At 35.7% G+C, this 13,838-nt stretch overlaps 1 protein-coding gene across 2 annotated transcripts in view; it reads right to left on the bottom strand.

Annotated features, from left to right (window-relative positions):
- Positions 1–13,838, bottom strand: part of STXBP5L (syntaxin binding protein 5-like) — a 526,662-nt gene that overhangs the window by 316,632 nt on the left and 196,192 nt on the right. For both annotated transcript variants that reach the window (XM_006864137.1, XM_006864138.1), the window contains exon 5: positions 8,198–8,332. In XM_006864137.1, the coding sequence (XP_006864199.1) occupies positions 8,198–8,332 (135 nt within the window). The remainder of the gene's footprint in view (positions 1–8,197; positions 8,333–13,838) is intronic.

Below are 13,838 nucleotides of genomic sequence, written 5' to 3' on the forward strand. Positions count from 1 at the left end.
TCAATTCCTATTTTGTTGAGTGTTTTTATCAGTCTGTCTTCATCTAGAAGCTCATCTGAAACCTGTCCACCATGGGTGACCTTGCTGGTATTTAAAATACCTGTGGCATAGCTTCCAGAATCACAGCAATTCACAAGCCACTACAATACGACAAACTCACAGATGAGTGGTGGACACATTTAATTAACTCATCCCTAATGTGATGGCTAGAACTGTTTCTCTTCAATGAATCCTGTAATGTGGGTTGGTATTGATGTTGTTGCTACTGGCAACTGGTTTTCCAGGTTTGTGTTGGTTAGTCTGGAGTTCAGTCAACTTTTGGCAATGTTACGTTTTGAAAAGAATTGATTGAAGCAAAAAGTTGTTCTTAACACAGATGCATATATCAATGCATGTCTCCTTAAAGTAGGAAATTCATCACTGCTTATGTAACATTTATAGAACTCCAGCAGTAAGAGCTTATTGTTACCTGGCTTTCAGCTCATCACTACTTTGCAACTGAATGATTTCGTGTTGTAGGTTATCAGGCACATCACCTGGTTCCACGTTTAACAATGTAGCAAGGATGTTAGATTCCATTTTTTACTTTTCATGTCCTTGAATCTTTCATTAAATGCCTCAATTCATTTCGCACACTCACCAGCATATTCAAGTATTGTAGAAGGCTTTTGACCTTCCAAAGTGGGGAAATGTAGCATGTTATGTCTTTTGAGTTGTACTTTCTACAGCTTTAATTAAGCTTCAAATGACTTTATGTTTGAAAGCAAGGAGCTGACAAGCTGGTTGGGGCCCTGCAGCTTGACGTTCAGCTCTAAGAGGTACTTGGTAATGTCCACCATGAATGATAGATCACACAGCCATTTGCTATCACTGAGTTCCCTAACAGGTTTTCCCTTCATCTCCATGAACTGCATGATTTCATTCCACAATTCTTAAAAACCTCATGAACATGTTCCCTCTACTCAGCCACAGCACTTTAGAGGTCATCAAGATCACTGTACTCATAGTCAAGATTATTCAGTAATTCCTTAAACTGGAGGCTGTTAAACCCTCTGCTTTGGGCAAAATTTATGCACAACACTACTGTTGATATGACATTGTTGAGGCCCAATGACTGTGCACAGAGACTTTCTTGGTGTATGATGCAGTTGCCTATAATTACATCATTTGTATCAAGACTCAAATGGTTCAGTTCTTTCTTGACAAATTCAATTAACCCTTTTTGCAAGTTAACTATGGCTGGAGTACCATCTGTAATAAGGCCACTTAACTTTTCAAATGTTAGCTCAAGTTTTTTCACTGATAAAACAAGTGTCTCAAACCAGTCCTCACCTCTTGGAGTGCTATTCACAGCTTCCAGTGACAGTAGCTCCTCTCGTGCCTCAAATTGTGCAGTTATACCATGAACGAAAGTGGCCAGTTGGGCAGTATTTATTATGTCTGTTATCTTGTCACAAGCCAGAGATAAAAACTGAAAATCTCCTGCAGAATCCGTCAATGTTTTTTCAACATCTTGTGTTAAATGAGATATACAATCTGAGATGGTTCTCCGAGACTAAAACTGCGAAACTAGTTTACTTTGGTGCTAACAATTCTGCAGCAGCCACCATGCGCTCTTTCACAAACTCTCCTTCTACATGAGGACTGTGCTTCTTTCCAATTAGTTGTTTCACTACATAACTCATCTAAATAATGTTATCTCTGTCAGAACGAGGCCTAGTGAAAGCGGTTTGTTGTGATTCCAAACTCCATTGAAGAACACTGATTTTATCCAGTTGCATTTGGCCTCCTAATTCATGGAGGTTAGCATGTTTTGAGCTGTAATGGCACTCCAGATTGGCTTTTTTCATTCTTCTAACACATTGCCACAAACTAAGCACATAGGTTTGCCTTTGACTCCAACCAAAAAAATAATCATTTGTCTATTTCTCTTGGAAAGACTGACACTGTGCACCAACTTTTCTTTTCTTTGTAGTCTCTATTTGTAGGATGTCACACCACTTAAGTTTTAATAACTATCCACAATGTGTATGTCACCAGTAATATGATTATTTAGCTTTGACCACTGTTCTTATTCTGCCTTTAAGATTTGGAACACATCCAATGTTTGTATCATTGACTCTTGAGGTCTTTTCTGTGTACTGTAATTTCCTTCATTTTCATCTGAAATTCAGCTTTTTCGAGGATTGTTGATCATGGATGTGTAGATAAAGACAGTATTGGAGTTACAGTCTGTGTCAATAACAGCAAAAAGAAGTTGACTACATCATCATCAATCATCAGAGGCAAGGTCATCAACATCACGAGGAATCATCTCATCACATTTTGTCTCATCATCACTGATCGTCATAGTTTCACCAGCGTGTTAACACTTTCAAATATGTACACTCCCAGTCTGTTAAGGGCAGCTGAGAGAAGCATATGTTTCTGTCCTGTCATGTACTCGCATGCTTTCTGTCAATCCCATAATGGACATTCCTTGCTTGTCCCTCAGAATTTACATTATTATTATAATCTACTTTATATTTTTCTTCTATGAAAAAAACACCTACATTTATTGAATTTAGAGCCCTGCCTGCAGTTGCCTTGGCAGGGTCAGACCAAATGATTTCACGGGTCTTATACGGCCTGTGGAGTCCTGGTGTGGTTCTGTGAGTTAATGCACCAGACTGAAAAGCTATTTGAACTACAAGGTTGGTGGTTCAATCTCACCAGCTACTCCTCGGAAACCCTATACAGGTTTGCTATGGGTCAGAACTGACTCAACAGCATTTCACAACAACACCATATGGCCTGTGGGCCAGATGTTGCCCCCATCCCTGCTTTAAAGCAACTCAGACTCTAGCCCAGAGGATTGTAGCGTTGGTTCTTCTAGCTTTCTGGCCAAGTTTGGTATGTCATAGTTCTGAGCCAGATACATTCCAATGATTTTGCGAAAAGCAAATCCAAGCAGGAACTGGAGCATGAGGTTGGTGGGGATGAAGAGGAGAGAAGGTAGGCCACAGCTGCTAGGCTGGTAGGAGTCTGCCTCCCTGGCATGAAGGGCAGAATCCGTCCCATAACAATGATTTCTTGATAGCTTCTTTTGTAGATTTTTTTTTTTCTCTTCCAATACCTTAAGTATTGGTGGTCCTTAGTTTTCTGTCATAAATTGCCCTCTATTCTCATACATTATATAGAGTTATAAATTTCAGAGACCACAGAAACCATGTAATTAGTAAAATAAACTGAATAGGCACTGTGGCTGTACATGATCCACCTTCAACTCCAGATGATTAATGCTATGGGAGAATGTTAGACTAGAATGGCCATAGAATGAATTTCTTTTATGAAAATCTGGAAATGTAAATTTTGTATCAATTTTTTAAATGCTGAAGACTAATAATTAAAACATACTTAAATACTCTGATACTGCAACAAAACATATCTGTGAGTCAAAACTGATCCTACTTTTGCTACTTCTTATCTACATACTCCAGGCACAATATCATTTATCTTCATGGTTTCAACAACGATGTACATTTTGCTCTCTTTCATTACCTTCAGATCTACATATCCCACTCTATACCATTCTCCCATACCAACTCAATTTGAGTATCTCATAAACACATGAAACTCAACCTAGCTGAAAGTAACTCAGTATTTTACTCTTAACTACACAATCTCCTGCACTCTCTTTCACTAGTTTGCACTGTTATCTACATAGCTGATCAAGTGAAACACTTAGGTCTCACCAATTTTTTACCTCCTCTAACAATATCCAAGTCTTGTCTCTTCTATCGTCTAAATATCTTTTAAATATGTCAACATCCTTATAATCATCAGCCTAATTTTTACCAATATATACAGTCTTTTCTCTCTTCAATCATTTCTCCAGACCGGCATTCAGGATAGTCTTCCTAAAATACACATCTAATGAATACATTTTCTGCTTAAAACCTTTCAAAATACAATAGTTCCCTACTGCCCTTAGGGAGTTACTATAGTTTGAAAGGTTTTAAGCATAGAACTTGTCAAATTATAGTAGTGCCCTAAGTGCAGCATGGAAGGGAGTCCTGGTGTGGCACTTGTGTAACTAGACCACAAGATTGGCTTGAATTGCAAGGTCAGTGATTCAAATGGCCTATCCGGTCCTTGGAAACACTATACATGGTCACTATGAGTTATAACTGACTCAACAGCATTAACAACAATACTGCCTTTAGATAAAATCTACAATTCTCCAATTAGCTTTAATATTATATACCCTGATTAAATTCCCAAATTTATCTCTTGCATTCTCTTCTGCCTAACCATGCAAACTAAGCAAACTACTTAAAATATCTGGGCATATTCTCTCACATCCTAGTTTTGTATACTCTGTTCCCTTTGCCTAGACATTCGTACTCTCTTTCCCCTACCCTTCACTTACCTAACCTGAACTCATCTTTCACAGACATGTGTAGATGTTAACTTTCCTCACAGATACTTCTCTGAGCCCTCAAGTCTCTATTAGGTGTTCTTCTTATGGAATTGCTACATTATAGTTCCACTATATTGTAGTTGCCTTTTATTTACTCTCACCATCAGTAAATTTGAGCCTTTGAGAGGATGGAAGCTATATCTTTCCAGCTTTTAGTTGTTTCTAGTATCTAGTATCTAGCATATACCAAACCTACTGCCACTGAGTCAATTCTGACTCATAATGACTCAATATAGGGTTTCTGAGACTAAAACTTTATGGCATAGAAATTTGGCATTTAAATTTTATCTACCACAGCCTTATCTTTCTCCCATGGAGCAGCTGAGGGTTTTAAACCACCAACCTTGCAGTTGTTGTTGTTACTGTGTACCATCAAGTTGGTTCCGACCCACAGAGACCCTGTATAAAGTTTCCAAGGAGCAGCTGGTGAGCTTGAACCACTGACGTTGTGGTTCAAACAACCTTGCAGTCCGGCACATTAACCTACAGCGTCACACTAGGATTCCAACCTTGCAGTTAGCAGCTTAATAAATCTAAGACTTGAATTTATTAACTTCTAAATTCATGCTGAAATTTTAATCCTATATAGGGGGGGAAAGTTGGCTTTTTTTTTTTTTTTTTTTAATGCCAAGGCTGCCCTACATAAACAGCCTAACTTAGAAAACTCATATATTTTCCCAAAAAAATATTTTTTTAAAGCAGCTTAGTTCCATACTACCACTTTATGATATCTTCTGCAAACATTACTGTTTCTAAGCAAACCATATTCTGGGCTCCAAATAACTAGTATATATTTTGTGCAAACACAAAGTACTCCCAATTTTAGGAGTTACCTGTAATTCAAATTAGGGGAATTAATTAAATAGAAAAAACTGAAAAATAGAAAAAAAATCCAATAAGCAGTAATTCAAGTAAGGATTTTAAATTAAAATAATCTCGTATTTTTAGTTAGACACAATTCTTACATTTGGCATACTTAGAATATGTATTGTTAAAATTTATTTTCTTATGAAATGACTCTAATTAAACATATATTTTATCATTATTCCATACATTGAACACATAATAACAAAATTTGGCATGCATGTATCTCTAGTATATCAACCAACTAAAGGACAGTTCGTTAAGATAGAAATTTGGCATTTAAATTTTATCTACCACAATGGAGTTCCATGAATCTATTTTTAGAAATCTTATATAAATAAACCAACAGATAAGGGGATAATGATATTATGACTACTAATAATTAAGGAGCTCTGGTAGTGTAGTGGTTACGGGTCAGGCTGCTAAACTCAAGGTCAGCAGTTCAAAACTACCAGCCATTCTGTGGAAGAAAGATGAGGCTTTCTGCTCCCATAAAGATTTATAGCCTTGGACACCCTATGCAGGGTCACTCTGAGTCAGAACTGACTCCACAGCATATAACCACCAACATCACCAGTAATTTCTTGAGAATATTTCAAGGACATTTTTATAGGCATATATAACTCTACAAAGCAAACAATTTATATAGAAAACAGTACATGCTAGTATGATGGTAAATGCAACATAGGAGCTCATACTATGAAAAATAAAGGACACTTTATTTTACTATTTTCATTTTTCCTAAAACTGTGCTTTATAAAATACATTTAAACTATTATATTATTAATTCTGAAATCATATTGACTAGATTTGTATTTACATCAATCATATGTTGTTGCTGTTGTTGTTATGTGCCGTTTAGTCGGTTCCAACTCATAGCAACCCTGCACAGGGTTTCCTAGGCTGTAATCTTTACAGGAGCAGAAAGTCTCATCTTTCTCTCGTGGACCAGCTGGTAGTTTCGAACTGCTGATCATGAGATTAGCTGCCCAATTCGTAACCACTACACTATCAATCATTTAGGTAGCACTAATTTGTTTTATGAAGAGGATTTGTTACGCAAATTAATAGAAATAATATTACAAGAGTGGCAAAATGTGTGATCTATTTTAAGATAATGAACTTATAAACTACTTTAGCAGTATTCAACGAAACAGAAGTGATACATCTATCATTATTTGTAGTAATACTGCATTTGCTTAAAACTTCCATAATTCAATTGGTTCTAATGTTTGTATCAAAATTCTAAAATAGTATTATGAAAAAAGCACTATTTCTAGTAAACTTATTGCTTTTATAAGAATAAGTTTATAGTGGAAAAGCTATTCACAAATTGCTAAAAAGGTAATTTATTTTGTATAATTTTTAAATCCACATACAGAATATTAGAACAAATGATAACAAATAACTTTTATCAGTTATCTTGAAACATAAATGAAAATTATAAGTAAGTTAATGTTGTTGTTGTTAAGTGCCAGTGAGTAGGTTCCAACTCACAGCGACCCTATGTAGGGTTTCTAAGCAGCAGCTAGTGACCTTGAAACACAGACCTTCGGGTTCAAGCCAACCTTTCAGTCCAGGGCATTAACACACAGAGCCACATCAGAACTCCAAGTAAATTAATAGTGACATGAAATTATATTACTAGTGCTTCAATAAAGCCACTGTGTGGAAAAGCAGCCAAATAAGATGAGTATGGAAAAAAGTAAGAAAAAGACAATAAATAGAGTAGTGGGCCTGGAACAGTTCTTAATGAGGAAGTAATAATTACCATTAAGAAAACACTTAAGAACAAAATGCAAAAGGAATATTATGGCAAAAATATAACTAGTAACAATTATGTTTAACAAGTGGTGTGGCCCTACAGGATAAGCACTGGACCACAAGGTTGATTCAAATCGCAAGATGGCAGTTCAAATCCACCAGCTTCTCCTCGGAAACCTTATACAGGGTCACTTAGAGTACAGATAGACTTGATGGCACTTAGCAACAACGTACTTGTATATACATATTGAAATATTGGATGTAGAGAATAGTAGATTTATTATAAAGACCAGAGTCAAGCTTCATGGAATTAGGATTTTTTAATCAGAATTTTAGAGAACCATGATGCAAACTTAGATTATAAGAGAGAGAAAAAGCCATCCTCAAATAAAATATATCTAATTAAGAACCTAGTATGTACAGAATATTAAAACTTTTTAAGGAAAATTGATTTTCTGATTAACAGACCAGGAAAATTAGTTATGTATGTACTACAATAGTTAGCTTGAAGTCTCACACTTTGAGGGTTTTACATTTTCTATGTGCAGAAACATAAATATCAGTGCCAAAGTCAAAGTAGTTATTGCTATTATCAACATACTCAAATAGCTGTAACTATCACAACATGAAAAGTATCGTTTTTCCTTTGAACCTAGAACATTATCAAAATGAGGCAAAAGAAAAAACATGTACCAGCATTACAAAACAGATGCAATCACTGATCAAGGTTATTTCTGCATCAAACTAAATAGGGTCACAATTCATTTGCCAGTCCTACTGGAAGTGGATATACTAAGACTGACTACAAAACAATGAGATTATTTACATGCATAATTTGTAGAATGAGACTTATTATTTTACCTTCAAATTTTCTTTATGCAAGCCTTAATTATTCACAGTATTTGATAAGCCAGAAATTAATATTTGTTAATACTGTATTACTTATTTTTAAAAGCTTTAAGTTTTTAAATTATTTTAAGTACCCTTTTCAATAAAATTAACCATAAATTAGCTATAGATATTTAAAGTAACTATAAGTCAATAAAAATAATACAGAACCATATGAAATATTTAAGCCAAAAAAGTGACAGTGAAGTTCAAACTTACAGTTCAATTGCTTTGTTCCACATGATAACATATCCAGAAAGAATGAAAGATTCAATATTTACAATATGTGTATTTCCTCTTTCTGTTCCAACATAGAGCCATTTACTCTGGAAAGGTAGATGACAGTAAGTAATTCTGAAAGAAAAAAAATTAAAATTAAAATATCTAAATTAAATGTTTTATATTTTTCTTACACTCATGCAATTATAATAATATAAATAATAAAATTAGCTACTGTTAACATTTAATCATAGTTATTGTTGTTGAGTGCTGTCGAGTCGGTTCTGACCCACAATGGCTCTGCATAGTGTTTCCAAAGAGTAGTTGGTGAGCTTGAACTGCCAACCTTGTGGATCAAACTGACTTTGCAGTCCAGTGCATTAACCCACAGCACTACACCAGAACTCCTTTAATCACAGTAGAGGGTATAAGACAACTAATAGTAAATCATTAAAAGCAGTAACGATAACAATTGTTATTTGTTGTTGTTATATGCTTTCAAGTCGGTTCTGACTCACAGCAACCCTGGATAGGACTTCTAAGGTTTGTAAATCTTTGTAGGAACAGAAACCTCATCTTTCTCTCACAGAGAGGCTAGTGGGCTCGATCCACTGACCTTGTGGCTCACAGTCCAGTGCTCATACTATGGAAACACTGCAATCCCAATGATAAAACTGTTGTGAAGTGGCATCAAGTTGGTTCTGACACAAAGCGACCCAATGTAGGGTTTCCAAGGAGAAGGTGGTAGGCTAAAACTACTAATTGCAGTTTGCAATCCAGTGCTTATTCTACAGCACCACACCAGGACCCCAATGATGTTGTTGTGGTTGTTTAGTGCCACTGAGTCAGTTCCAACTCATAGTGACCCTGTATAGAGTTTCCAAGGAGCAGCTGGTGAGTTTGAACCACCAACCTATGCTTCAAACTGACCTTGCGGTCCAGTGCTTTATCCCATAGCACCACACCAGAACTCCAGTGATAACTGTTAAACAAGTGCTTCATACAGGTCCTTTTTAGTATTCCTATTAGTCATGGTATGGTGTTGTAGAGAAAGGTCGATTGGTCAAATCCACTAGCTGCTCCTTGGAAACCCTATACAGGGTCGCTGTGAATCAGAACTGACTTGATGGCACTTAATAACAATTTGGGTCAGGCAATATGATGCTATACACTTCATATATTATTTCTATTTCTGAAAAAAATAAAGCAAAATACAGAATCTATTTTCATTTTACAAAGAGAAACTGAGGCTGTAGGGTTTTTTGTTTTTTTTTTGTCTTGCCCAGGACTGACAACGGGTGTCAAAACTGGGGTTCAAATTCAGCTCTATTTGACTGCTAAGTCACTAACTACACTGTCTATTTTTTAGACAATACTAGATTTAAATAAAACTTGTTGTTGCCTTCAAGTGGGGCCTAACTCATAGTACCCTTATGTTCAATATAACAAAATACTGACTGGCCCTACGCCACCCTTACGATTTTTGCTATGTTTGACTCCAATGTTACAACCGCTGTGATAGTTCATCTTAATGAGGGTCTTCCTTTTTCACTGATCCTCTAACTTTACCAAGCATGAGGTTCTTCTTCATTAACTGAACCTACCCGATAACATGTCCAAAGTATATAAAACAAAGTCTAAGGAACATTTGGGCTATACTTCTTCCAACACAGATTTGCTCATTTTTCTGGGGATCCATGGTATATTTAGTATTCTTCACTAACATGTCAATTCAAAAGCATCAATTCTTAAGTCTTCCTTATTCACTGTCCAACTTTCACATTCATATGAGGTGACTGAGTCAGGCACACCTTAGTCCTCTTCGCTTTTCAACACTTTAAAAGAGGTCCTTGCCAGTAGATTTACCCAATGCAATATATCATTTGAGTTCTTCACTGCTGCTTCCATGGGTATTGATTATGGATCTAATAAGTAAATGAAATCCTTGACAACTTCAGTATTTTTCTCTGTTTATCATGCTGCTTACTGGTCCATTTCCAAGGATTTTTGTTTTCTTTTTATTGAAGTGTAATCCATACTGAAGGTTGTAGGCTTTGATCTTTATTAGTAAGTGCCTTCAAGTCCTCTTCACTTTCAGCAAGCAAGGTTGTGTCATCTGTTTATCAAGGTTGTTAATGATTTTTCCTCCAATCCTGATGTATCATTCCTCTTCATACAGTCTAGTTTCTCAATTATTTGCTCAACATACAGACTGAATATGTATAGTGAAAGGATACAGTCTCAACACACAACTTCCTGATTTAAAACCATGCAGCATATCCCAATGTTCTATTTAAACAACTTCTGTTTGGTATTTGTACAGGCATCACATGAGCACAAATAAGTGTTCCGGAATTCCTATTCCTCATGATGTTATCCATAATTTGTTATAATCTATATAGTCAAGTAGGAGCTCTAGTAGAGTACGGGTTACGAATTGGGCTGCTAATCTCAAGGTCAGCAGTTTGAAACTACCAGCAGTTCAGTGGGAGAAAGATGAAGCTTTCTGCTTCCGTAAAGATGTATAGCCTCAGAAACCCTATGCAGGGTCGCTATGTGTTGGAATCAATTCGACAGCACTTAACAACAACAATAACATATAGTCAAATGCCTTTGCATAGTCAATAAAAACCAGGCAAACAAATATCTCTTTAGTATTCTCTAAAGTTTTCAACCAAGATTCATCTGATATCAGTAATAACATTCCTCATTCCACACCATTTTCTGAATCCAAATTGAATATCTGGAATTTACCTGTTGATGTACTGCTGCACCCATTTTTTAATTATCTTCAGAAAAAAATTTACTTGTGTGATATCAATGATACTGCTCTATTAATATCTGTGTTATGAATCTTATGAAACATGAATTTCAGAATTCACAGAGAGGTGATATATTATTTTACTTTTATATTATTATATAGGTGATAGATTATTGAACTTTTTATTCAGATGTTTGTCATGCAAACAACACAATGAAAACTTAAAAGGCCAGAGATCCACCACTCTCTTTTGCCTTCATCTCCACAAAGGACTTTCTGATGAGTTCTGGTAACCTGTACCATATCCAGAGTAACTATGAAATCTAGGAATTTACCACAGTCTTCTTATCCCAACACTGATACTCTCTGTAGTTTGACCTAATCAGGCTTCCCTAATCATTAAAAGATAATGAAAATTATCCAGGGCTCAAGATGGCTTAGTCAGACACACTATGTCATCCCCTTAAGCTATGATCTGAGAAACCAAGTGAAACAGATAACAACCTTGGAAGCTTGAGGTTCGAAACAGTGACCAAAAGAGAGCAAACAGAAATGATCCGCTTAAGTAAAATAAAGTTATGTGAATGACAAAAGGGAAACAGAGATGTTAACCTGTACATTATAACAACTACAAAACTAAAGGGGAAAATAAATGGTTAAGCTACAGAACTTCCATACAGAGAAGTCAAGTTGATATCAAAATACAACAGAATTGAAATCTTAGGGATATAAAGGTAAATTTCAGAGTAGCCACAAAGAAAATGAATAAATTTACTACTCACTAAAATAAAATGAAAATCAAAAACTCAAGTAAACAAATACACAAATAAACAAAGGATACAAAAAATAAAATACATGTACAAAAAGAACTCAACACAGAACAGAACAAAGAAACAATACCACAAAAAAAGCACAACAAAATCAGTCACAGCACTAGATTCACACTTATCTGTAATACACTGAATGCAAATGGTTAAATTCACCAGTCAAGAGACAAAGAGTGAGAGAATGAATACAAAACAAAACAAACATGACCCATTCATTATATTTTGTCTACTTATAAAAAAGAGATACACTTTAGAAACAATGATATAAGTAGGTTAAAAATCAAAGGATGCTGGCTTCAGTGGCTGGATGATCAGAGCTCAACTAGAAGACGAAAAAGAGGAAAAAAAAGAGTAATCTGATACAATTTGATGAACTCGACCTAAACCTATGGATACTCAAAAGAGGGAACAAATCTTTACAGCGAGGATCATTCCCACCACCTCGATACACAGGGTAGACAGGGATGGGCAACGTGGACATTGGCTACCCCAAATAGTTCTACAATAATAGGTGGGAGATGTTAACGCACAGCTTCAATGATGGACCAAGCAACTAGAAAGAAACTCAACAAAAACAGAGAGCTGCATAATAAAATCAACCAATGAGATCTCATACATACACAGAACACATATCCAACAGCCCACGGTGCACATTCTTCTCCAATACACATGGGTCATTCCCCAGAACAGACCACATTTTAAGTCACAATGTAAACTTCAATAAATTTTAAAAGTGTTAAAGCAATACAAAGCATCTTCTTTGACCAGAACACTGTACTAGAAACCAATAACAAATAACAAGGAAAGGAAAATTAAACACATGAAAACTGAATAACACCTTATTTTAAAGTTATTAGGATATAGAACAAATTAAAAATGAAATTTAAAAAAAAATCAGACTCAAATGAGAATGAAAACACAACATACCAAAATCTGTGGAACACAACAAAAGCAGTGCAGAGGAACATGTACAGTAATAAATACACATATCAATAAAGAAAAAAAATAAATAAAGGGAAAAAAAAGGGCCAAATCAGTCACTTAACCTGACAACTTGAAGAAATAGAAAATGAACAGTAAAAGCAGACCACCATTACCAGAAGAAAGGAAACAATAAAGATGATAGGAGATATAAATGAAACAGAAAAATAACAGAAATAATCAACAAGTTGTTGTTGTCAGGTGCCATCGAGTCAGAACCGACTCATAGCGACCCCATGCACAGCAGAATGAAACAATGTCTGATCCTGGGCCAATCTCACTACCGCTGTCACATTTGATACCATCAGTGATATCACCTGGCTGATCCATCTTGTTGGGGGTCTTCCTCTTTTTCTCTGACCCTCCATCTTACCCAGCATGACATCATTCTCCAGCGACTGGTTGGTTATTTGAGAGAATCCATAAAATTGGCACACCACTGGCAAAATGACAAAAGGAAAAACTAAGAAAATACAAATAATCAAAATAGGGAATTAAATGGGTAACATTACAGTGAAACCAACTGTGATAAAAAGGATAATGTTATGAAAAATTCTACTACAGAAAATTTGAAACCAAGAAGAAATGGACAAATTTCTTGAATAGAGGTAAAATATCTGAAAAGAACAATAACAAAAGGAGAAATTAAAGATGTCATTAAAAAAATCTGTAACCCCCAGAGAAGGAGACGGCCTGTGTGCTGATGCCTGGGGGCAGCCTTGCAGGGTATACTCTTTGGTTGGTGATGATGGATGGAGGGGATTGTAACCATGACAATGAAATGATATAAGAGAGGATGAATGTAAAGCTAATGTTCTCCCATGTAAACTATCACATAATTCACAACAAATTTTAAACCCTACCAACAAACAAAAGTCCTGCTCCACATGAATTTACTGGATAATTCTACCAAACATTCAGAGAAGAATTGATGACAAAGCTACTCAAATTATTTCAGAATTAGGAAGAACTCTCCCTAATTGATTCTATGAAAACAAGAATAACCCTGATACCAAGTTAAGCAAATACACTACAAAAAGAAAAGAGAAGAAAAGAGGAACAAACAAGATGG

The sequence above is a fragment of the Chrysochloris asiatica genome, unplaced genomic scaffold, assembly GCF_000296735.1.
Source record: "Chrysochloris asiatica unplaced genomic scaffold, ChrAsi1.0 scaffold00061, whole genome shotgun sequence".
NCBI classification, from domain to species: Eukaryota; Metazoa; Chordata; class Mammalia; order Afrosoricida; family Chrysochloridae; genus Chrysochloris; species Chrysochloris asiatica.